The sequence below is a fragment of the Orbicella franksi genome, chromosome 15, assembly GCF_964199315.1.
Source record: "Orbicella franksi chromosome 15, jaOrbFran1.1, whole genome shotgun sequence".
Taxonomy (NCBI): domain Eukaryota; kingdom Metazoa; phylum Cnidaria; class Anthozoa; order Scleractinia; family Merulinidae; genus Orbicella; species Orbicella franksi.
The window spans coordinates 18,640,675-18,666,430 of record NC_138159.1 but is presented as its reverse complement, the minus strand read 5'-3'; the positions used below and the strand labels follow the sequence as shown (position 1 = coordinate 18,666,430).

Below are 25,756 nucleotides of genomic sequence, written 5' to 3'. Positions count from 1 at the left end.
CAATGGAGACTTCCGAGGTTTTCCATTTACTAAGACAGGTGACAATTTCCCGCCAAATGGAACAGGACAAATTTTCAGCGGAGACGGGACGAGTTTGTACCATTTGACAACATTCGAACACCTTCCAGCGCTTTCGTTTGCCGCGCAAATGACCGCGTGTTTGACAAGAAGTTTGGGAAGTGTGAAAAAACAAATGAAATAGTGGAAAGCGTCCACTTCTGGGAAAACAAAGACACATACGTTGACACCCCCATCCTCTTCGGGGCACTCCCTCTTATGAGCTATATAGGTATGTACGGCCCTGAAGGGTAGGGTTTTTCAGCCGGTTTGGTCAGAAATAGGGTATCGAGTCTCCAATGGGTATGGTATTTGTACTGTAGTCTTGAACTGAGTATGTTTTATCGTTATCCACGAGGCCATCAACAAAGGCCCTTTACAATGCCTTTGACAAGGCAACTAACTGTAAGGCAGCTCTGAAACAGGGTATTGATTCAAGGGTCAGGTCTCAAAGAGGTTAGAGAAAATCGCAGATTTTGGTATTAAATGGGAACATGGCCACGTCCTCACCAAAGTTTTCTTGGAGTCCCCCTTGGGACAAAAACAAGCCACATTTTGGATGATGCTACAGTTTATTTGCGACAAATGACAAACCCCGTCACTTGATCAAACTACCCTACGTGTACTGCACTCTAAAACTACTATAATCCATTACAATTTCTACATTTTAAGCCTTGGTTTGATCTCTGGCCGCTTCTAACACACTAAACTAAAATCGCATTTTACAGCCATTTTAAAAATATACTGACAGGTGATAACAATTTCAGTCAAAAACCAAGCTCTTGGAGCTATTTTGCAGCCTTAACACTGTTTCCCTTGCTTCTGCAATACTTTTTGTCTGACACTTTTCACTTATTAGAGACATGTTCTGTATTCTCTTTGAAAAAAGACCGGTCACACTCGAAGCAAGAAATGACCACCAAATAAATTCTCTTTACAAGCACCACACAAACGTGTATGGAGAGTTTGTGTCCTTGTATCGACACCCAGACATTTGTTTGCGCAAAAAAAAAAAAAAATGATTCCGTGATTCTGATTCTACGATTCAAACAGTGTTGCAATCATGTTCAATTGTGACTAACCATATTTCTTTACGATGCTTCAAGTCATTAATTAATAAATTAATTTTTTGACTTTGAATGTGAAAGACCTCCTATGATTGGCCAACTTGAAATAATTCCATAATTTTAGAATTTCATTTTTTTTTTGAGCTTGGTTTCTTGGTCCATTGCTTTTTTCACCTACCAATATAAGTCAGTCTCCTTTTAATTTTACGCACATCGATTACTACTTTTAGCTGCAGATAGTTTTTTCATCTAAATAAGATAATGCGTTCAGATAAAAAAACCAAATAGACTAAACCATATTGACAATCTATTGAAAGTATGTACACGGGAATACCCCCCTAATGTTTGAATAAATTCTTGTTACGTCACAGTTTGTAGGGACAATCAAGGAAAAAAGGCAACCTCGTTCCAAGGCTGTCTCCTTTGCCTGGGATTGAGGTTGCAAAAAAGGATGCCTTCAACCAACCTTAACTGACATTGCCTTGATGTACAAATTAATTTATTTTGGTTGAGAATGCGGGCCAGGGCTGAAAGTGTAAATTTTGATTCGGAAAAAAAAAAATGGAACACAATCGCTTTTGGATTAAAAACAAAAAATTGTTTCCTTCCATAAGGAGAAAACTTTAAAAAATGGCAAAAAAACATGAAGTCTTAGGTTAAGTACAAAGGACTGAACCAAATGTGGATAAAAAAAGAAACTGTACAAACTGAATGATTTCCCTTGATCTATGTACAAGGCAAATGGGACGCATATGGAAGTATGACTGGAAAAAGACTCAGCGTGGTTAAAGTACATCCTTTTTTTGCTTAATTATCCTTCTTGGACAATCCTCAGATTTATTTCATAGTTTCAATCAATACTCTTCTAAGCAGAGACAACACTGACTGATATTCAAAGGGGACAGGGCAAAAGTCCTCAAATTTGATCAAATTAAGAAAAAGCCTCACAAGAACATCACATGAATCGAGTTGTACAATAACCAGCTCTGAGCTTTCAAGTCTCAAATCTTTGCAAAAAGGTACACACTTTGCACATACTGTTAGAGCTTAATTTGTTTTTTGTTCCACCAAGTGCCCCCAAGGAATTTCTATACCCCCTGGAGAGGATTCCCTTTTGCCCCCCACGGAATTCCTAGCCCCCTCCCCCAATGTGACTACCTCACATCCCAGGTTGGAAAAAGGCACTGCAAGAGTACAGCGTCTTGCCCAAGAACACAACACAATGACCCAGGCAAGCAATTGAACTTGGACAGCTGGATCCAGAGCCAATGCACTCGCCATTTGAGCAATGTGCCTCTCAAATCTCAACAGTGACACCAAAAACCAGTTGCTGGGAAAGGTCTTTACATGCTCACTTGGTAAACTAACGAACGCAGCTTACAATGAGGCTCATTTCTTAAAACGATCAATTTTAGAAACTTAAGTCACATACCTTTTTGAACTTTTCCTTACTTTTCACTCTATCACTATATGACAGATTTTTAAATTTTTCACGTTAAAATTTGAACTGACCAGACTAAGATTTCCTACTGTTGCAAGTGCAATGAAATGGGTAATTATGGTTACTTGGCTAAAAGTTGTACCTCAAATCTAGCTACACCAACAACTACACTTAAGCAAAATAGTTGTTTTCAGATGAAAACTGCTAAATTGGCATTCAGGGTATAACATTTTGAGCCAATGAAATAACTGATACCATGAATGCACTCGGCTCCTATAACCTGATTGAAAGTACCATTTAACATACTTATAACCCTACTGAGAAAATGTACAAAACTGCTCATTCTCTTTAAATATTTGGTAAGATGACACTCTAATGCCATCGCCATTGTGTTAAGAAGTTGTTTTCCATGAACAAAACACCTAGAAATCTGGAATGCATCTATCCACGAAACATACTTCGTCAACTCTGAAGCTAAAGCTCTGAAGTCAGTTCAATTTGCCCTTCTGTCAATACAAACTGTGAAAAATTGGGGATCAAATCAATGCAGGCTTTACTGCCCTAATGCCCACTGGTAGGTTTGACTGGAACTCTACCCTGGGTGTTGAATCTATGGACAGTATTTACTTTAATGCTACCTTGCACCTCTCTTATCCCCATCCAAGGGTTGTTTGACCTTGCGTTGTTGTAGCAGGGAGAGGATTTCCTTGAAATCCAAATCCTGGATGAAAGTCCTCTTGGTAAGGTGGCGATAAAATGTCCACAGGTGGCTCCCAGTTGTGATGTTGAAGATGACCTCCTCCAATGTTTTGTCCTGTTTTCATGTATCCTACACCACCATCAAAATCGAGAGTTGGCAGAGTGTCCTCAAAGAGAGGAGGGACCGTTACATTGTCCCACTTTCCTCCTTGCATATTTGTTGCATAAACAGGGTTTTCCTGGGCCATGGCTGTGGCAGTTCTGTCCCCAGAAAAATTCTGCATTGCACTGTGTTGCATTGCTTGTGCTGCTTTCCAGTCATAGGCTTGTTGTGGCATGTTTCTGGGAACTTGTGGTTGATTCTGCTGCATCCAGTTTCCATGAACATTTTGCATTCCCCTGGGACTTGTCATAGGGTTAGCAGGTTGACCTGTGACACAACTTGAACCATACATCTCAAGCCTCTCTTTCTTTTTTATTGTTGTAGAAATAAGTGCCGACTTCGAATGCACTTGTGGCGATGGTTGAGGCTGGCAATGTTGCAGAGGCTGAGTGGACACTTTCATCTGGCCCATACCCTGCCAGGAGATGTTGACTCTGGCTGTTGATGGATTACAATGCCCCACAGGGGATGGGTCAGGAGTTGGTAAACCACTGGGTGAATTATGTGACGCAGGATGTCCTGGCGATGGATAAGGTGATGGGCCCATTTGGGGTGTTGGTGAAAAGTGTTCGAGATTCTTTGGAGGGCTTTGAGACAATGAGGGCTGACTTCCATCGGGACTTGTCAGACTGTTGTTGTCACTACTAAGTGAAAGACAACCTGTAGCAAGCAACAAGGCCTCTTCGTAAGTTGGTGGATCCATAACCAAAAGATCACTGCCGTTAACATTCTCCAATGGTTCAAGATGAAGATCATTTAATGTCAAATCTGTTTCAAAGAAACAAAACAGAAACTTCAAGTCAGAGATTCTCCTCCAATTTTGACTGATATTAATCTCCTTTTAATCTACGTTATCACATGTACTCTGTATGGTGTTACGTGCAGGTTATCTCCCGAAAACATTCTTTTATGAACACCTTTCCAGATGAATTAGAAATGAAGATTATGGTTGAATGATGCAACTCAAAGTCATCTCTATTCAACAGTGGCATTAGAATAGTCAATAATTATTGTAGTGCTTGATATTTTGTGTCTGTGGATGCCGCCTGTGACCATTTAAATGAAAGTTATGGAGTAGCACTTTTAAGTGGTACCGACTGTTGCGCTGCACAAGGTGGTCCTAACTTTGGCATCTGAGGATGAAACCCAAGTGTGTGACCACTAAAATGAACACCAATGAGCCACAGTTTCATTTGGTAATGTTTAATACAATGTACGTACAAGACGGTTCTCACTCTGAGTATGTGGATGAAATCCTAGTGCGTGACCATTCAAATGAGAGCTATTGAGCAATACTTTCACGTGGTACTGTTTATTATGCTGTACAAGGTGATGTTCACTCTCAACATGAGGATGAAACCTGGGTGTGACTATTAAAATGAGAGCCGTTGAGCAGTGCGTTTTATGTGGTACTGTTTATTACATATTACAAGGTGGTTCTTGACATTTACGAAGCTGTTTGTTAAGTGTTAGAGGGGAACAAATTTAACAACACCGTTAGTAAGTAGACAACACATGCCAGTGAGTAGATGGGTTTAACATTATTATAATTATCCTTCTCTCTCCCATTTAACTTCCCTCACTCCATGATAATTGCAGTTAATATTAACAGATGTTACTCTTGCTGGTGAGTGTAATTAAAGCAGTGTTTCAACAAACAATCACGACAGCCAGATCTACAAAATGCAAGAGGCGTTGCCGATGGGGAGTGGTGATGTACTGTACAATGTGCAGTCTAGCTACAGACAATTTGGACATAGGCATGTCTAGAACTGATCATTAATGATTACTTTTAAAAGGCATTGAAAAACTGCTTTATTCCAAGTTTACTCTTACTTTGTATTATGGTTAACCATTATCTTTATACTATTTACACTGCATAATACCAGAAGTAAAGTTACACAGCATTAAAAGGGATTAACAGAACTTTAATCTTTGATTGGGGTGCACGGTGTTAATATCAAAATCAAATAGCTTGCAATGTAACAGAAAGAAAGGAGAAGCGAGCAGGAAAAGCATGAAAGAGAGAGAAGACAAAGTGCAGAGTGAAAGAGGAACACAAGGTCCATCTTACCTTGTGGATCAAGAAGTGCGAAGTCTAGGTCTGGAGCCTCTCTTTCAAGCTCCGCTTGTATGTCTACACCCAAGTCCAGCAAGGGCGGGGACAGGGGTGCAGAAGTACAAGAGGTAGAGCTTAAAAAAGCATCAGGAAATGGGGACCCAGGGTGCTGAGGTGAGTACAAATCGTCCTGCATGGGGGAAGGAGAACCTAACAATAACAGAAAAAAAAAAACAGTAAGTTCCGAGTGGGTTTGCAAAAAGTGTCCTGCTTTTAGGTACCTTAGTGTGTGTGCATGTGTGTGTTGCTCTAAAAATGGTAAGCTTTCGAAGTTCTCACAAAAATGCTTTGGCAATGGTCTCCTGTTACGTAATGGACAATTAATTGTGTATTGCTGAGACACAGAAGTGAGATGGATGCATTTAGCAAATGGGAATACAGAAATGCAAATTTGCAGGGTGTTAAATAAGACAATCGTGGCAAAACCCTTAAATAGTAAATGCTAGAAACAATCTTTTGGAACATTAATTGTGTTGCTTCCTCTGTTACTTGAAACAACACAAAACATTCCACCGAAGAAACATTTGTCATTCAGTTAGACAGGTCTCATTCTAACATAAATTTGGTTGAAAGTGACCCAGGGACTTCAAGAAAAAGGGAAAAGTTAAAGTATCAGCACCAGCAGCAACTCTGATCCCCATTTCGCCGTTAGAAAACAGCGAGACTGGCAGCATGTATGGATGATGCAGCACATAGCAATAAAATTTACACTTGTAACTTGCTGCGGACAAGAAGGATGGCACATAATGCATTGCATTTACCACATGAACAAACAAACAAAAATTATGGTAATTTACAGGGTTTGCTATCTTTTCCAGCCCATTGTGTAAGGTTTTAGCTAATGATAAGCCACCTTAGCAAAGTTTAATGCTTGGTAGGTCACAAATATGTCCTTATTTTACTTGGATTAATTCAACAGCATAGTGAGTGTAGGCTGATAGGTTTACGAGCTATCAATCAAAGTCAAGTTTGCCTTTGAGCCCATGAGATTTCTGTAGCACAGAGCAACTAAGTTAATAACTTCCCCTTTGTGGGAAGCTATCAATTGTAGGTTATCACACATCAATTTGTTATGCTGTTATATCTGCTTTTTTCAAGGGCAACGGGGTAAGAATTTTATGGTAGGGGTACTAAGAGTTTTAAAGAAGACCTGACTGTGTTCCTAAATGTCCACACAACTAACACCGCAATCTGGTGTCAGCCATAGCAGAAGCTGCTTTCATTAAAAGTTCCATAAGTTATGCTACAATTTCAGCTACCACATGGCTGCAATAGGGGGGGGGGGGGGGGGGGTGGGCGGCATAATAGCAAGGTACTTACAGGGCAAACATTAACCAGAATGTAATTAAAGATCCTTTGTTCTCCAAACCACTAGCAACTGTGTATATGTTGGGCAAATAGCACACCTCTGTGTGCTATTATTTTTCATCAACTGTAACTTTTGACAAAATTAACTCCCCCTACCCAAAGCTAGTATGTTGTTTTTTCAGGTCAGTGCATTTGAACAGTCGCTAGTCTATAACGCTAACAACTTCACTTGCTTCATGCAAAAGAACACGATCCTTGTCAGCCTCATTACTCACTAGTACTGACTTCAAACCACACAACATTGCGGTGCAATTTTACATACAAATATGCTGTGCGGTGGAACCCCGCCTTAGGATCACCTTGTTAATATGGTTCTTCACTATTATGGTAACTTTCCTTTTATCCCAGCAAAAAACCCATACATTTTCTTACAAGAAAACCCATTCATGCAGTTGCCCTGTTAATACGGATAACAGCCACATCCCGACCTGTATAATCCATTATAATTTTACCCTTCAGTGAATTAAAACGACCAATCAAAACAGGTGTGTTCATATTTCCTCGCTTAATATCATATGTACCGGTTGAGGTTCAGTTAAATTCTAAAGTTACATCTGCATTCCAGATGCTCATTACAGAACAGATGTTAAGAAATACAACTGTGATAGATCTGTCACGACTTCACTTAAAGTAGACCATTTAATAAAATTTGACCCTACCCTGTTAATATGGCCACCATGAATATCACCAAATTTTCATGGCCCCTTAGTGACCCTATTAATTTGGATTTCCACTGTGTAACAAAAACTTGGCAACTCTGTAGTAATATGAAACAAATGGAAACCCTACTCCATCCAAAATAACGTTTAATCTAGTTTCTATTGTCGATCAAAGACTTTTGCAAGTCACCTTGTCACATACACCAGTTGAGAAAAAAAAACTCTCTTTGTTTCACTGATACCACATAAGTTACTTGCATTGTTTAAACAACTACCCTGCAACACTTAAGAGAGGCAAACAACATATCTACTCGCTCCAATTCTTAAACCTGACAAATTCCTTCATAAGCAATTAATTATTCCCAAGAAAGGCTTCCAAGATTTAAACAAACATATTGCTTCTAAAGATACCCATGACTTACTGCTATAATGAAAAAAAATTGAAAACTTATCAAAAACTAGTCTGAAACACTGAGCGATCTCTGTGGAGTACATTATTAAACTTATTTTTTTGAGTCTAGATAAGCAAGAACCAGAAATAAAGGAAAACTTACCGCTACCAGGAGATTTCGCGATTCCTTCCGAAGCAGGTGGCTTTTTCTTCACTCTGCCATTGCTAGAATACTTGTGTGGCATATTTGGGAATTTAAAGTTCCCAGTGGCAGAGAAATCTCCCCAGGGTACTCCAACTGGATGTGGACTGCCACCATTGCTATAGCTGCTAACACTGCCTGGGCTTCTCGGACTCCGAGGACTGGGTGATCCACTATCACTTGCCGTGAAAGGTAACACAGGAAATTGTCCTCGCTGTCTCAAAATTTCTTCACCTTCCTCCTCACTAGCAAAAAAAAAAAAAAATCAAAATTTAGAATGGCCACTCACTCAGATCACTGAAATGAATAGTAAGCCTTTCAATATCAGTTCAAAACATCAATAATTATTCTCCATACTGGTTACTACACTTTTCTTTTCATGTTAGATGGGAGAAGTTGGTGGTACAACAAAACAAATGTCCCAGTTGAGGATTTCTTCTATTATCACTACCCGAGTGTATGCTTGACATTGCTTAAAAAAATAGGTCTTAATGTTTACCTCAGAGGCCTGTTTGTTGTGATTATAAAATCAGGTTCGTTTCCCTTGAAGACAACCTGTGCTGTCCCTGTGAGCCACTGCCACTTCAGGTTTTTGTTCAGCATGCGAAATGTTCCCTGACATTTTCCAGTGCCCATCACTATAAGAAACAACATTATAATAATTAATTATAATTGCGTTTTAGTATAAATCTACTAGCCCTCTATCACGAATGCCATTCTTTAGTTGGCTACACTACCCACTATCTAGTCTGTTGTAGATAATGAGTAGCCTAGCATTGTGGGGCTGTTAACAAACAAGTGGCCAGTGGTGTCTGTGAAGAGGATTTAGATAAAGTTTTGCATGACTAAAAAAGTTAAATTACTCACTCTCAATTTCTATGCGTGATAGTTGATGAGGGCACACACAATCGACTAATTCTTGAGTAGACCCTAAAGAGGACTTTGGTTCTGGTTTGTAAATTGGTTTGGATTCCTTGCCAAGTTCTGTTACTTTAAGATTGGTAACATGAGAATGAAGTGACTTGAACAAGATTTCGCCAAAAGAATACTGGCCAAAATTGATCCCAGACTTAAATAATGACAACATCTAAGCAAATCAAATTTAACACTGATACTTACAGTCACTATGAAGAGTCTGAAGCACGGGAATATCATCAAAATGAATCATACAATAACTGGATTGCAGAGCTATATCTCTCTTGTGATAACCAAGCAATGATCTCCCCCTGAAAAAAAATTGCAAAAAAAAAAAAAAAACTTTAATTAAATTTGCTTAAAAGTCATCAAGCCCACAGAATGACTTAAGTAAGCATACATCAAAGAAGCAGGTTATTTTATATTTTGTATAATTTCAAAAATAAGTTAGGCTTTGGACTCCATTGTAAAGAGATCAAATGTACATGAAAGTTCCACCAAACATTCAAGCAAGAATACCTTCCACTCCGCAACAGAAATTTACTGTTAAAAAATTCCAGGAAACACTAGTAAACTTGATGCCAAAATGTAGCTTGTTGCCAGAAAAATGGCTTAAAGTTTAAGGTTTTTAAAATGATCTTGCATGCACTTGTACAAGAATGATAATTATTTCTCTCCCAAACATATTCTGTACATCAATGTAAAGATGCATTTCTTACTTTTGATCAATATCCATAAAACTCAGATCCATTCGGTTCTTGGTGCAGAACAGGGACGTTTTTAGTCTAATCTCAAGCATTGAAGAAGAAACTGTTTCCAGTGGAGTACAGATCATGAAGAGTCCATATTCTCTTCTTTCACTGTCAGGGAGTGTCATCTCACGCAAACGTCCACTACACCTGAATGGCTGTAGAGCATAATAAGAAACTAATTAAAGTAATCATCTATTTTAATATCGTACGTATCATCTACGTTGGAGTCTAGTGGCCTGTCAGGCTGGCATTTGTCTCTGGTTTCCACACCACAGAGCAACTAGGAATATTTCTACTCTCCCCTGAATAGGATGCGAGTTGATCACAGGGTTATCACAGTAACTGAATTTGCTGGGACCCATTTATACTCCTGAAAGGAGACTCTGATGCCATCAGGCCTCATACCAACATCTATTAATTGGACTAACAAAGAGCATATTTTGTGTTTTTCTGTGCATACTGTATTTTACCTTGAAGAAGCCAGCACTTGTATTCAAAATACATTTCATTCTGCAAACAAAAGACCTCTCTGTCTCCACAGCATTGTTATTGCTTTGGTCATCTCCTGAGAAAGAGAATACAATCGCATGTCTCACTAACATGAAAAAGTTGCAACCTAAACAAAATCAGTTGTAAAAACCCAAAATAAAGAAATGGTCTGTGTTTAGTAGTAGGTGTACGCATAACACAGATTGATAGCTGTTAATAGGAAAAACGAGCCCTGGGCTAATGCCATTGCTTTTATCAAAGATCTCTTTTATGCACTGAAACACTTTCCACACTAAAGCAAAGGAAAAAATAGCTTAGGACTCACAGCCCAGGGTGAATTTTCACTGTTAGAAAATTTGTGCATGAAAAAAGAAAAAAAACAAAGGAAGAAAGAAAGAGAGAAAGAAAAATAGATAAGGCCATAATTTGTATGTCTCCTAAAAAGTGAACCATGTTTTTTTAAAAAACAACCAGTATGAAAGTGAATCATTTTACAGAACTGTTATTGAAAAAAAAAAAAAAAACTTTCCTACCTGTACTATTTGTGCTGCCACTTTCAGAAGCTGCCCCATCATTCTCCTCATCAAGAATTCTAATTTTCTGCATAAATAAATTTACAGAAAAGCATGTTCAAAAAGATGTCAAATCACCAGTCAGGATTCAGGAATCAACGGTCACTACTGTGGATTTTTACTTTAAACGCAATATATTTCCTTCCGTGCATTACCAAGATATTGATTATCAAAACATTCTGTTTTTAATGAACTGTGTCACACAATCTGGAGTACTTTCTTTATCACACAATATAACCTACTACCCAAAGGAAAAAAATCAAGTACAAGCTGGCATTATGTAAAAGAAACTTCCAGAAAAGAAATTGTTTGCCCTGGCACAACAGGAATTTACAGAAAAATTATTTGAAAGGCTGGTTGGAAAGAGATTACTATCTGTTAAGAAACAGCCCTTTTTTCCTTCCCAAACAAGAAGAAAATGTAATATAATTTCCAATATAATCATTTATTAAACCAATTCGTGTAGTTCAACATGGTTGAAACTTATTCTTGATACACAAACAGCTTTTCGCCCTAAAAACAACCTCATAAAAATACATGCTAAATTTCCTTTGTTCTCTCACAGTAAACAACTCAAGAGCTCATTCAGCAAAGGAAATAAAAAGAGAAAATACTTTGAGTGTAGAGCTCTTGGTTCCAATACTCGATATTGCTGTTAGAACTGAGAAATGCAATCAAAACAAGGTATAATGTTTGGCATTCTGTGTAGGATGAATCAAAAAAAGTTGAACCCATACACTATGTGTTGCAATGAAAGTTGACCAAGGCTGTGGTCTAAGAAAAATCATGAGGAGCCAAAAGGTTCCTAACCATGAAATCCTGGGTGCCCAGCACTTAAGCTTATATGAAAAAAAAAGAGTTTTTCCAGACGCCCAAAGGCTAAAGTTAGTTGCGTGTGGCATCCACGCACCCTAGAGCACAGCCCTGTTGACACTAACTGAACACTAAAAATTCATGTCATCCATCTTACTTGTTCCTCCTCGTCCTCAGGGAAGGGCTGAAGATTCTTCTTGATCAAGTCGTGATCATCCACATGTATGAACCTCAGGAAATCTTGATGAATAACACTTGCCTAAAAAATAACCTACAGTTAGACCTAGGTTCTTATCTTTTCCACACTGCTAGAAGTGCAAACAAAAGTGAAGTGTAAGGATAACAGGTTTATCCACCTCTGAACGAGGAACAGTACTCTAACATAATACAAGAACACTATCACGCTCCAGCTCATAACTCAAGTCAATAAACCTGATTTTTATCTGCAGATGAAACCTGTTTGGGTGAGGGTATCATTGATTCTATAATCCATTTTGTGGGCCACAATAAAAACACAAGATTTTCCTTTAAGAGAACAACAGTCAGATGATTTTAATTAAATAAATGTTCATCATGTCACACTAAGGGTCACATCTATCTTTCTACCAACAAAATGAAAGCTCCATGTATTCATGAGTGTTGCTTGCTATGTTGAATTTAAATGGTAGTTCTCACTTATAAAACTGTGGATAATTAAACCTTTCAGCTATCTTAATATTCAAATGAGACTTACTGAGCAGTAATTGTCACCTGGTTCTTATTACTTAAGACTATTTTGGTCAATTTTGACAAAATTTGGGAGTGAGTGGTTCATACATCCTTAGAGTTTTACAACATGTTTGTGCAGCATCTACACAAATGTAGTCAGACAAAGTGTACATCTGTTGTTCAGCTAATATTTCCAGCTAGTACAGCATATGTACATACATTGTAAACTGTGAACATTGAACATGTTCATTATTCTATGTCACCACAGACAAAACAGAACTATAATTATTCCATTAACCAACATATAATTGACATCTAGGAGTGCTTCACAGCAAAACATTTTCACATTATGACGAGAAAGCAAAAAACTCATTTCCGATGAAATCTCTTTTAAAGCCCTTTGGTCACTCTGGATATTAAGATTTACCAGTGTATGAAAAAAGAAAAAATCACTCTTTTTCTAGAATAATTCATGAATTATCAGCTAAAACTTCAATAATGTGGAAAAGGCTGTTGTTTCCAAGGAGACACACTGTAAGCTGACATTTTGGGTTCGAAATACAACCAGCTAAACTTTTTGTAAAGAAAACAGTATGTGATAGGAAGTGTTTTTCCAACTAACAATTCCTCATATAAATATTCAGTTAAATAATTGACCAGAAGAACTTTGCACACACCACATGAGGTAATTTACTATTTAATTAAATGGATTCATGTTTTCAGCTTGAACCAACAGTGAAGCATTGTAACATTTACATCATATCTGAATTTTCAAGGTCAAAACTGCAAGACTTGTATCTGATCTCTTGATATGCACATGTAAAACACATTATACCACTGCCTCCCACTGGGCATGTAAGCAATTTTGAAACCTTAAACTGTTGGTGTAAAACACTGTCCTTCAACAATTACATTGTTGGCCATCACTAGCAAAAATAGAAAGTGTGAATTCCTGAATTCCTCATTTGTGAGACAAAAATGCTAAATATTTTAAAGGACAAACCTTCCAATTCAAATAGAAAGCAAGAATATCTATGAACAAGAGTCACTGAACATACATGTACACTGTACATGTAAAACATATTCTGTACCTATTTACTAACTTCTGTTTACTGTTGGCGTAAAACACTGTCCTTCAACAATTAAATTGTTGGCCATCACTAGCAAAAATAGAAAGTGCAAATTCCTCAATTTCAAGTGTGATAAGATCACTGGTCAAATAAACAGAGAAGGACCAAGTAAATTTAGCAGACTGGTATAATTTGTAAAGGTCAATTGAGCTACTGGTAAATAGGTACTTGGGACCCAAACTCTCTAGCAGTTTGCATAGAGATTCTCAACCAGTTTGCTAAAAGAATTTAAATTCAGCCTTTTTTTATTTACAACTGTCTCTGCTACTATTTTTGCAAAGACAAAACCAGGCAAATATCAAAGAGTTCTGTAAATAAGGTGTAACCAGCAAGATGATATGTTTCCAAACAATGGATGCATTCAGGAGACAAAAATGCTAAATATTTTAAAGTACAAACCTATCAATTCAAATAGAAAGCAAGAATATTTATGAACAAGAGTCAGAAAACATACACTGTAAAACATTCTCCGTACACATTTACTAACTTTGAGCTTATCGCAAAGGATAACTTAGAACTTACAGCACGTGATATTTTCTTTTAACCCGATACCCATTACTATCAGTAGTATTCAACTGAGGTTCCCACACAAATTTTTCAGTCAATTGTTTTATTAAAAATGCATTGTATTTCTCAAATATCACCTTGCAACCTTAAAGGGCAAAAGGTTTTCCAAACATAATCAAAATTATTAATCTTCTAGAAACAGGATGCTAGAAGTATTTATACCCACATCAGTTAAAAAAAGTGTGTGAAAAGAAAAGAACCTTTCTTGTTTGAGAAGATCACGCTAAAATATTAAATATCATAAAATGAAACAAATGCCTTCGTTATCCATTACAGATGTGAAATAAAATTTTAAACATGATAAATGCGCATCTTTCAGTTCTTAAATAAACAGAACAGCTGCTTAAGCTCATGTATTAACATGACGATCCTTATAAGAAATTAATCAGCAACTATAAACATGTTAATGTAAAAGGCTTTACAAAGATTACTGTTGCCTGTACAACCTTTAATGAAAACAATCCCATTCAGACAACATTTTATCACATTTTCCCAAGGAAAGTTCAGTTTATTAAACAGTCCACAAATTTATGGTAAAAATAATTCAAATTGCATGCAAGAAAAAGTCTACATTCCATATAACTAATAATCTGTAATGAGCATTGCTTAATTTATTATTGCCTCTCAACAACACAAGCAAGTCCATATAACATAATTTCAGATATTTATTTGTCTATAGCATTACCTACCACCTATACTTTCAAATAACATACAGACCAAAAGAATCATTTTGCCTTTATAAAAACAAAAAAAATTATAAGTTCATGGTGAAACATTTCAAACTGTTAGCTCTAAATTTGGAAATCCATTGTTATTTTTACATGACAACTATGTTAATTTCAAAGTAATCTCTGTCAATAGATTGTTTTTGCTTGAGATTTCACATTACCTGCGCAAGTCCAAGGTACTCCTGAACGGTTTCAGATGCATAGAATACTTCAAAATCTCTGGTCAGGACGATAACAAAGCCATCCAAGGCCTGAGAGATACAACAGCAATCAATTTCATCTATTACTGTAATACGAACATCTTTGTCAAGGAAACCACAAGGTGATGATGATAAAAAAATATATCAATTTGTGGATTTTTTCTTTAGTTTTAAAATGCATACATGTACCCAAATTCTTGGATAAAATCAAAGAACAGAATAGATTCAACATCTCTAAAATAGCTTGCCATGGATCTTCTTCAGTGTCCTTATACAAGCATCCACCAGAATTTATTTCCAACTTTTAGCCTCACACATATCATACATTCACTACATACAGAACCCGCTATTTTGAACTGTTAGGGGAAATGAAAAATTGTTCAAAATAGCAGCAGTTTGAAATAGGTGATAGTAAACAACTGAAGGGTAAATCAAAGGGAAATGGTTTTGAGTTTGAACTAATGGGGAATCTGAAATAGCCAAGTTCAAATTAATGGGGTCTAACTGTAGTTATCCCATGTACTTTCAAGCAATATTATATCATTTCAGGCATCCTCTTTGAACACACTATTTTCTTACAAGATTACCCCAGCACATGCATGCTGAGAACTTTATTAGCCACAACATGATCAATCCTTTTACCGCTGTTTGTCTTAAACTAGCCACAAAACAAGCCAACACAACCAATCTTTTCAGTAATCAAGCAATATTGAAGAGTTTTGAATGATCAAGTTAAATACCTGACGACAATGAAACTCCCACATAAAAACAAAAATTTGAACAATATTGTACCTGCCTACACACTAAATTAAGGAATATAATAAATCTCAATCTAAAATTGAGGTTTACAACCACACCAGGGTACGACTCACTTAGCACAATAAACAAGAGTGGATCATGAACTACATGTATGTGCACTCAAGCGACCAACCAAAATATCTACAAAGACAGTCACACTTAATCCACACAAAAAGGACTTACATCTAAGAGAAGTTTTGAAAAAATGCCATTTCCTTCAAAGTCTCCATTCCCATCAGCAAGTCTTCCCACTTGACTGTCCTCCGTCCACTGTTGACCTGAAAAAGACATCATGTATTTACTTTTGTTTCTAACCATGTTTACTGAACAATCGTGAGGATTAAAGGAAGCTTCCAATATCACACAAAAAACCCTTGATAATAAGCTATTTTTTCCGTTCAAAGGTGCTGAACAAGAAGACCATTGCACATGAAAACAAAATTGGATACCATACTTAAAAATTGTAAGAAACTATTTCATAAAAGGATTTTTTCTTAATTTATTTTTTTTAATAACCTCACAATTTCTTTAAGCACAAAATTAAGATACAATATTAAAACAACTACTGGATACTACAGTAGTTATTTGGTTTCAACTATCTGTTGGCTTCCTTGGTGGGAAAATGCTAACAACTTAACTAGGGAAACACAGTAATTATGCTATAGATGATCCCCATGTAACTGAAGCAGACCTTCAACAAGTTTGTACACAAAGCAATTGTAATTTTACCAGGTATGACGTCAGAAATGTGGAAATTTGTTCATTCTTTGCCAAGTTTACAAGTCCTTTTGGCACATACAGTGTATACTATACACTGGGTAGGGTTGATTTTCAGTGCAAGAAATATTTAACTACATTACACAGTTGCTTTGATGTAGTTATGACTTAGATAAAATTGCTACTCAGGTTAAGCATTTTGGATTCAATAAACGTAGGAAGTTATGACCAGGATTAGTTAGTGGATTTTACAGTCAAGCATGTCAGACACAGGAACAAGTGGCCAGGTTTTGAGACATCGCTGGCCAGAATCATTGCAATGTGTTCTTTGTTTGTGGGCAAGACACTTAATTCTCACAATGCCTCTCTCCACAGGCATATAAATTTAATGCTGGGGGGTAACCCTACGATGGACTAGCATCCCATCCAGGGGAAATACGAATACTCCTAGTTGCTTAATGCTTTGGAAACTGGGATGTACTCCTTTAGGGTAGAGAGCTTGGCTCAAAACAAACTCTACCTTTTACCTGATGCGAAGGGTACAGTAGTAACTCATAGTTACAGCTTGCCCAGAGGACAAGCTTGAAAGTTGTTGTTTTTTTTTTTGCACCCTACAGGTTTATGTAGATGGTTGTAGAAGTCTAGTGATTTAGCTAGCTGAGCTTAAGTCCAGTAACCAAACAATGAAGTAACTGGAAACATTGCTTCCCCTCCTGGAAGGAACACAGATCCTTGGCAGGTAGTCATCCAGTGTTTTTTTCCAAGTTGATTCAACAACTTACCAATAGGCACATTTGGGCAGAAGAGAAAACATCATCAATTATTCTTAGAAAATGTAAAATTCCCTTGAATTAGAGCTAAACCTACCTTTGAAGAAATTCTTGGCTCTGAGGTAGCTTGCTGACAATCGCAAAATTGAAAGCTTGTCCAATTTCTGGATCACATCATGTGGAAATGGTAGCAATTTTGCAAGGTTGTCTAATTCAATATTGAAGCGATCACGATGTCGCTTTGAAGGATTCAAGGATCCCTTGAGACTGAAAATAAAACGAAACCAACAATTAACTTAACTTATACTCACAATAACTTAATAATATTGATATCACGCGTGTACAATTTGGATTCTGCAAACACGTTGATTTGCTTACAAGCACTGTTTTGAAAAAATCTGTTTAATTGTTTTTTTTTCCCTTCATTAGATCTATCCCTTAAAACATATGAAGAAGCCAAAGCAATTATTATACTACCAAGACAAAACAATTCTGTTATTTCAGAACACTCAAGAAATTTAAGAAATGCACACCTGGAGATAGTGTTTCCTAGATTTCATTCAAGTTCTCAATTTCCTGTTGTGCTGAATGATGGTATAATACAGAACTTAAAATGTAACTGGCAACATCACTGCTAAAAAATCAATTACTACTGACATCCAATCCATTTCATTTTCAGCCTAAGGCATAAACTGTCTAGGAGACAATAGAACGTTGAGACTATCAACTTTAGTGAGATGCTGTTTCAAACAGTTTGTGGAAAAAAAAAAAAAAAGATTGATTGTTTGTTCTCAAGTGTGGAATTTACAATGCAAGACAGCAGTATTTACGATTCAGACGTCAACATGCTGGGAAAAAAAATTAGAATAAAAAAATGCAAGCCAAAAAATGTGAGACATAAATTTTTGGATTTTTGCTCAGACCTTTATATAGAGAAATGATTTTATCATTCCTTTGATTACTACCCACAGGGAGGTTACATTATCTGAGAGAAACATCTTATCTTACAAAATGAAACCAGGAGTACCAAACAAAGGAAAGGAGAAAGTTACAATTTGTCTGTAAAATGTTTGTACCAACAAAGTTTTACACTTGGAAATATTTCAAAGGGCAAGGATGTTAAGGCTAACAGAGAGCTAATTGATTGTGGTTTGAAATTTTACTACAAAACAACTACTTGAGGTAATTTTTAAGGTGCATGGGGTATGGGGCTTGCTAATGAACGTTCATGAATAGTTTTTTTTTCGCAGACACTTCTCTAGAGAGGATGAAAAGAATTCTGAAGCAAATGTTCTTAACAAATAAATGTCCAGACAACTGTGAAGGTATATATTTAGGGGATAAGCAATGGTCTGAGGTTAAGCTGCTTAAACTTGACATACAAATACAGTTGTTAAGTTTTCCTTTTGTTTGTGTAGTACCCATGTGCCACAATGAAGCTGAACACAACCTTTAATGAAACAGTAAGGAAGCAAGCTTGAACAACTACAGTAACAAAATCGGAGACAGTGGCAAAAGCACTCGAAAAAGCAATTAGTTTTTGGCTGCCAGATTGAAGACTTCACTACATTATTCAAATTCTTTCAGCCCAAATCTGTCAACACACTTTCTCTTACTCTGCCAACATGTCAAAAATTAAGTGATTTCAAGATTCATCCGAGGAGTACAGTAATTCATGGCCCTTGTTGAATGCTAAATTATTAGTCATGCCATTTGAAAAGCGACTCGACGAGATAAACATCAGAATAAACTGAACAGAAATAGTCGAAAACCCTGTGTATGTAAATTTTGTGTTTCCTCCTTGTTAATTAATGGTCCTTGATGTTTGTCAATCTGTCTAACGGTTTCCATTCCGTCATAAAATACACTCAAAACTAAAGATACGTCTACTATTTCTGGTGTGGTGTGCTTTACGACCTCTCACTTATTCAGAGGGCGACCCAACAAACCGCAGCCATTTCTCTCAGACACGAAAAATCGTAAACACGTCGAAAAGTTTGAGAAGTAAATAACAAAAGATGTTTATTTTTCCTTAAAGTACCAAGGTAAAAGAGAATTTTAAGCAAGCGGTCCCCCTAAGGTTGCTGAAACAGCGATTATTCATAAGTCAACAAGGACTCGAGTCCATGTGGAAACTTCTCCGTGACTGCAGTGGAGAACGGCAATGTCGATTTCACACTTGACTCACGGAATCCCTTTCTCCCTTTTTAATGAACATCGAACGCCAAAACTTTCCATTCTCGATTTGCATAAGAATTAGCCGAAGCACGCCAAAGATAAAGGGCCATGTGTATTATCCACGGAACAAAAAGAAACGAATTATTTTGACAGCCACCTGAATATGTAAATTGCCTCAAACATTCGAAAAATGTCCAATGAGTTGTGCGTCTACGCGCTTTTTTTTCGTTATGGACACCCTATCTGTGAAAATTTTACTCTAAAATCGCTCTTTTCGGTTACAAAATTCGAGTAGTTCTCAACATTCAAGCACTGGTTGTTGAAAACCGCAACAAAACGCTTGGAATAATATAGATCGTCTCCAGAATTGTTTCTCGCCGTCGCAAATTAGTATGACCATGGAGACGAAAGTTGAAGGAACTCGATGCATGCAAAATATGGCAAAAACACACACGCAAATGTCACAAAGTGTTTCTCAAAGGTTTAAAGCTTCTAAATATGTAAGAAACATGTTCCTGTGACTTATAGAACGCGAGAAAAGGATTCCGTGCATCGGGTGTAAAAATTGGACGATCAGCCCAAAACTCGTAAAAGACAAACATGGCGGGACTGACTCCGCATAACAAAAGCGTTACTTCACCCCAGTGGGCCTCGCAGGTCTGGATAAATCACTACCACGATCTTACAATAAACGATTTATGAACAAAATAAAGCAGTGTACAGAAAAACGCGCGTAGCATTCGTCTCGTAAAATTTCTAGCTAGCCATCAGCCCATCCCATGGTTTTTTAGCCAAAGAAGAATGCTTGCATGGTTTTTCTTTGATCGGCCGCAGACAAATCTTGCACGAAAATTACATTGTCGTTATTTACTTTCAATAAAACAGTCAACCGTACTTTTTTACTTCCACGTTCGCTTCAAAGTTTTAAACGGGTGAAGCTATGTTGTTCCTGTCAAAGGTCACAATTAGATATACAGCACTTTATCTGCAGTGTTGCATCGAATATAAGCTTAAACTAACGAGGCAAAAACACCAAGATAGAATACTATTCAAAGGTAAAACGATCAAGATTGCCAGCAATTCAGGTTTTGAAGCAAAGTACGCTCAAGTGAATCACCAGGAACGAAATAAAATGTTGTCCATTTCACGGGTTTCGCCGGCGCAGCGCGGTCTGTAAGACTCTGTCAAGTAATGCAAATTTTGTCTGCCACCCTTTCTAGCTCGTAACGGCGAATTTAACGCGGTTTGCCGGCTGGTGGGTTTGTTTATATCATTGCTGAGAAGAGCTAGGGTTTTGCGCTTCGCGGGGAGCGAACAAGCTACGAGTTTTGAAAAGCTAGAATTCGGAATTGTGTACACCGGAAAAAGCTCGGGTATACATTTACGGTAGAGTTGTAGTCGATACTGGGACGAACAGAATACGCTCTAAGTCCACTCGGGAGCGAACAGATTAAATAACAGAACAACCTTACTGATAATAGCATCTTTCTGTTTTGTATGGCAATCGGCAAGAATTCGAGTTAACTGTTTTTTCAGGCGATCAAGAATTGAAAAGAAACACTGGCTCTCGACGTGCAGCCGAACATAACACTATTGTCGATTTGTCCCGCACGGATCACAAATTCCATTTCCTATTGCCGTATCTCCCTCAAACACGGCAAGAAAAGTAAAAATTGTAAACAAACTTACCTATTTGTGCGCCTCTTTCTTTTTGCTGTACTCATGTTCGCGTCTGGAAAGGACAATTACAAATCACCGCGCCGCCATTCGAAATCGTCTTCGACTATGTTCTTTTCGTCACGTTCGATGCGTGTTCTGCCGGTCTTTATAAGCGCTTTCTGGTTGCCTGAACGCGTTCAGATTGTTCAAAGAAATATTGATCCAAAACGTGTTTGATTATGTCACCAAACAGCGCTTATTCGACGTAACTAAGTTTAGAAATGTCCGCCATATTTTACCTATCGCCCTCGAACCACGAACATGACAAGTATAAATCGTGCAGAACTAACACAATAAGCTTCAATCTGATTGGTCAGTTGCCAAACTCCTTGCGTAAAACGTCACAAGGAAACATTTGCATATGTGAGAAGAAGTACAAAGATGTGATTTCGATCTCTGAACTCTCCAAATAGTGAAACTTTTTCCAGTTGATGTAATGCACAATCTTGAACATTTGGACGATTTCCTTCAAAACCCCAGGCCAACTAGCTCGGCGTCCATAATTCGCCTCGCCCCCCAGTGAAAACACAATATGCTTGAACGTTTTCCATTGTTAACTTATTGTTATCTACACAAAAGTGGCAAAAGGGAAAAACGCTTTGCATTTTATTGAGTAGTAAAGAGTGCTTAAAACACTCTTTTGTCAAGAGTTCTGTGGAAAGCTTGCGTTTTCCCAATAAAGCATTTTCGGATGAACCCAACGCACATTGACCAATTAACTCGCTCAGACTTCGTTGTGTACTTTCCAAAACCATTTAAGGCGAAAGAATTGTATACCAAGCAGCGGGGTAGAATAAAGAGAGTTTATGAAATTTAGCCTTGACAGCAGCTTAGCATTCTACATCAGCTTGTTGGCTGAGTGAATGAAATATTGTGCCGTAATAGCCAACCACAGCTAAAGCACAGTTTGATTAGCAAAAATGTCCGCAGGGAGCCTCGTCACCGTGAGGGCGAATATGATCTTCTAAATGTTCTTTCTAGATTCTGTGCCTTTTCATATCTTTGCGGCAGGTGGTATATTTTGCCGCGTATTATCATTTAAAGTTTCGCCAGAATCTTTCTTACTTGCTTCGGAGAGAAACACGAATTAATTCTTATCGTTCTCATTCCAAAACTTTTAATATTAATTTTTCTTCCATGATTTTCAAGCTGATAGTTTTTGCTTATCCTTACGGTCAGCCGCAAGCTGTTAGCAAGCGGTTAAAATTTATTATATTTTTAGTCCAGACATCAGTTTTTGAGCGAATGTACTTCCGACGTGTAATAATTGAATGAGCGCTTTCAAAATTCAGGAGAACTTCCAGTCACAGCCGGCAAATAAACCTAAAAATAAAAGTACTACCCGATGAAAGCTTTTTCTACAACAAGGATTCTAAACTTCTCTCGAAAAATTTGCTTAATCTAGCTTTAGGCTCAGCGCTTAATGGAACAAATATGATTTTTTTTTTTTTTCACACTCATTGCGGCGACATTTTTTTGTCGATACGAAATGTCTGACTATTTAGTTCCACCGTGGCTCATTTAGCATGTTTACACTGCAAATTTCAAGCCAGTATTGACACTTATCGTGCCTTGTGTGTCATTTTACACGTGAATATAAATTCATAATGACCGGCCAACAATAGAACGTTGTCAACAAAAGTGCCTTGTTCGGAGTCTCGCTTCCTCTCTATACACGGGGACTGAGATATTAACTGACAGTCTTTTTGTCGCGTTTCAGTTAATGTTTGTTTTGTTTGCATTCCCCCTTTTTCGGGGAGATGAATCCTTGGATTTTATTTTTCTAGCCTAAGAAAGAGCTCAAACAAAGACCTTTCCACCAGACAACCAAGTTTATAGTTCGTCGAGAAACCATTTCGCGCGAACAAAAACACCTGCTACGTCAATTACCTATGCCTTATCCTCTCCCCCACGTGCCAAAAAAGTTTGTCGAATGACAAGTACTGCCAAGCAACGGAGATATATCAACGTTAATAACAATTTCTTTTGAGTGTACTTTTAATAAACAACGATATTACACGAGCGTTCAATTTAACTGTACAACAGTTTCTTTGTTTGATAAAACACGCCGAGACAATGAGCCAAATATTATTTAAAAACCACAGGTTGACACTTTGAAAGGGCTGGCCAGTTATTAGTAAACAAGCGTGTGTCTCCTCTAAAACACTTTTCACCCGATTATATCATAAGAATGAAAAATTGACTGAGCAGCTGATTTCGCTAGCAAGGTAAAACATCAATAAATTGATGGCTAACAAAGACGAAAGCAACCCACAAAAGAACCTTAAAGGCCAACAACATAAAAACAAACAAAGGTTGACAATTCCAAACAACCGAGAATTTTGTCAGAATAGCTTTCTTGGGCAAATTTAGCTGTCTTGGGCAAATTTCAGATTTTTAACAAGTTTTTCTCGGCGTAGTAAAATAAATAACATTAATAGCGCGGGTAAGCCAAAATTAATTATCGTCCGTCCATAATTTTGCTTTGTTTTAAAGTGTAGGTTATTTCCAAGCAAAAGAAAAGCTTTTGTATCATTTTAGTATTCATGGAGACTTTCTCTGGGCGGGTTGAACGTTTCACTGGTGCCATTTTCATTGACAGCAAGGGATAAAATTCCCTAGGAGAAAGGCATAAAACTTTTAAGGCCATCATTTATGAAAACCTCAGTGAAGCTTTATAGAAGACAAATTTTCATCTTCATTCCGAATACAGGTTTTGAGGCACGCCTAAAATTTATAGGGGATTCCAGATTGAAAATATAACGCTCAATCGATTTGCACCCCCAAAAAATGTTTCTCAACGAGTTCTGTCTATTTCACCTCATAGCACGATTTGTTTTGAAAAATATGTAGTCCATTTTGTCAATTTTTTTTGTTAAGGTCATTAAGCATTTTTTCCATTGTTTTGATCAGTTTTCGTTGTGCCATATGTTTTCCACGAGGTAAAGACTAGATTTTTTGTTTTCGCCTCATAATGTCTGTAAAATGCTTTTATTTAGTCGAAAAAAAGCCGGATTGATCCTGAAAACCAAACTATAAAGCCAGTGTCTATATCACAACGAACTGCTAGTAAATTCTGTTGGTTAGGCTACTGTTGGTTTCTAAAGTCAATCAGAGTAAGACTTTATCATTCTTTGGTCAGCTTTGTAAAGCTGAAGTACTCTGGTGAACAAGCGGTTGACCCAGAACCTCGCCTTTGGACTATAGAAATTGCTCCCACACGTGACCACACGTGTAACGAGCGTGACTCGTGACGTAACCCGGCAAAAGAAAAAGAATGCAATGTTGAGCATTGGGTTATCATTCTCAAAATTCCACCAGATAACGAAAACAGTTTCAGCACGTTGACGCGGCCATTTTAATTGATTTACAGTATGTCAGAAACAGAAACAGAAACAACTTCTGCTATTTTTCATTTCGCGTACATTGTAAAATTGATTGCACAAGGTCAGGTTTATCCCAGCGTGGCGACTGCTGAGTGCAATGGCGGAAATGCTTGGAGTTTTTTCCCCGTTGGGTCACAAGAAATCCTACCCCCCAAGCAGTTGGCTTCTCCTCGCAGGGTAGAAAGAAAAAAGAAAAAAAACAAACAAACAAACAAAACAAAACAAAAAAAACAGCCAAGAACGATGACAGCTCCCTCTCGCTGCGAAGATGTCGAATGACCCCTTACAAGACCTTGGAAACTTAGCCAAGATTTTTCCAAAGGAGTCAAATGAGGAGGGGAGGGATCGGGACGGGACTTGCATAGTTATGCTGTGTAGTTTGAGTGGCGCTTGGTTCAGGTCTTGTGCTTACCGCCAAAATGAATTTACCTTAAACTAAGATTTTTCTCCGATTTTGGTAGAAGCAGAATACGTCCCCGTGTTGGTGAGCCCGGCAACGAGTTACTTGCCGAGGCTCGCAGGGACGTATTCTGAAGTATTGTCTAGACATATCCATTTGGGATGTCTCTTTTATCTCAAACGGTCGAGTAGTGTTTCCTGAGCGTTAGATTACAAAAATTTTCTTATTGAATTGTGAACTTCCGGGAGGGAAGGCCGAAGCCCTGTTGTTCTTGTTTGCTATTTAAGAGGCTAAGCGCATGACCAGCTCGCAGTCACCACAGCTGAGTCTTTGCATGCAAACCTTTATCTACCTGCCGTACAGATATTCTTTGTAGTATCGGTTTCTACAGAGTTTACCTAGCCCCGATCTAGTCTATTTGAAAATTACCTTTTTGGCCTCCAGAAAAGTTGTTGAAGACGTTAAGAGAATTCGAGTTGTAAGCATCTCTGTTGTTCTTAACGCTCGCACACTTCACTTTGTCGGTGTTAACATTTGGAGAAGGTGTATTTTGGTCACAAACTGTTTTCAGTCCCTTTCTTTCTTAGCGGAATGGGAAAGCTCTTACCACGATAAGCAAAGACCCGTTTTATTCTGCCTGCTAAATGTAACGAAAGGCGTGGTGGATTAAACATTGTATTTTGATAACATTAAACTACTCTTTCATCATTATCGATAAGACCATCAACAGAAGTCCATCACAATGCCT

At 37.6% G+C, this 25,756-nt stretch overlaps 1 protein-coding gene across 2 annotated transcripts; it reads right to left on the bottom strand.

Moving 5' to 3' along the window:
- Window positions 1-610: 610 nt before the first annotated feature.
- Window positions 611-21,888, bottom strand: LOC145470877 (uncharacterized). 2 transcript variants are annotated; one of them, XM_081454756.1, is made up of 13 exons: window positions 21,193-21,888; window positions 17,423-17,592; window positions 16,022-16,116; window positions 15,002-15,091; window positions 11,865-11,966; window positions 10,856-10,922; window positions 10,304-10,398; window positions 9,801-9,988; window positions 9,286-9,392; window positions 8,666-8,804; window positions 8,128-8,411; window positions 5,502-5,696; window positions 611-4,195 (listed from the first exon to the last, which is right to left on the bottom strand). In XM_081454756.1, exons 1-13 carry the CDS (start codon window positions 21,225-21,227, stop codon window positions 3,216-3,218), a joined length of 2,547 nt encoding a protein of 848 aa, XP_081310882.1. In that variant the 5' UTR covers window positions 21,228-21,888; the 3' UTR covers window positions 611-3,215. The 2 variants fall into 2 exon arrangements, with proteins under 2 accessions (XP_081310882.1, XP_081310883.1); XM_081454757.1 differs by lacking the exon at window positions 5,502-5,696 and having other exon boundaries at window positions 21,193-21,871.
- Window positions 21,889-25,756: the final 3,868 nt, after the last annotated feature.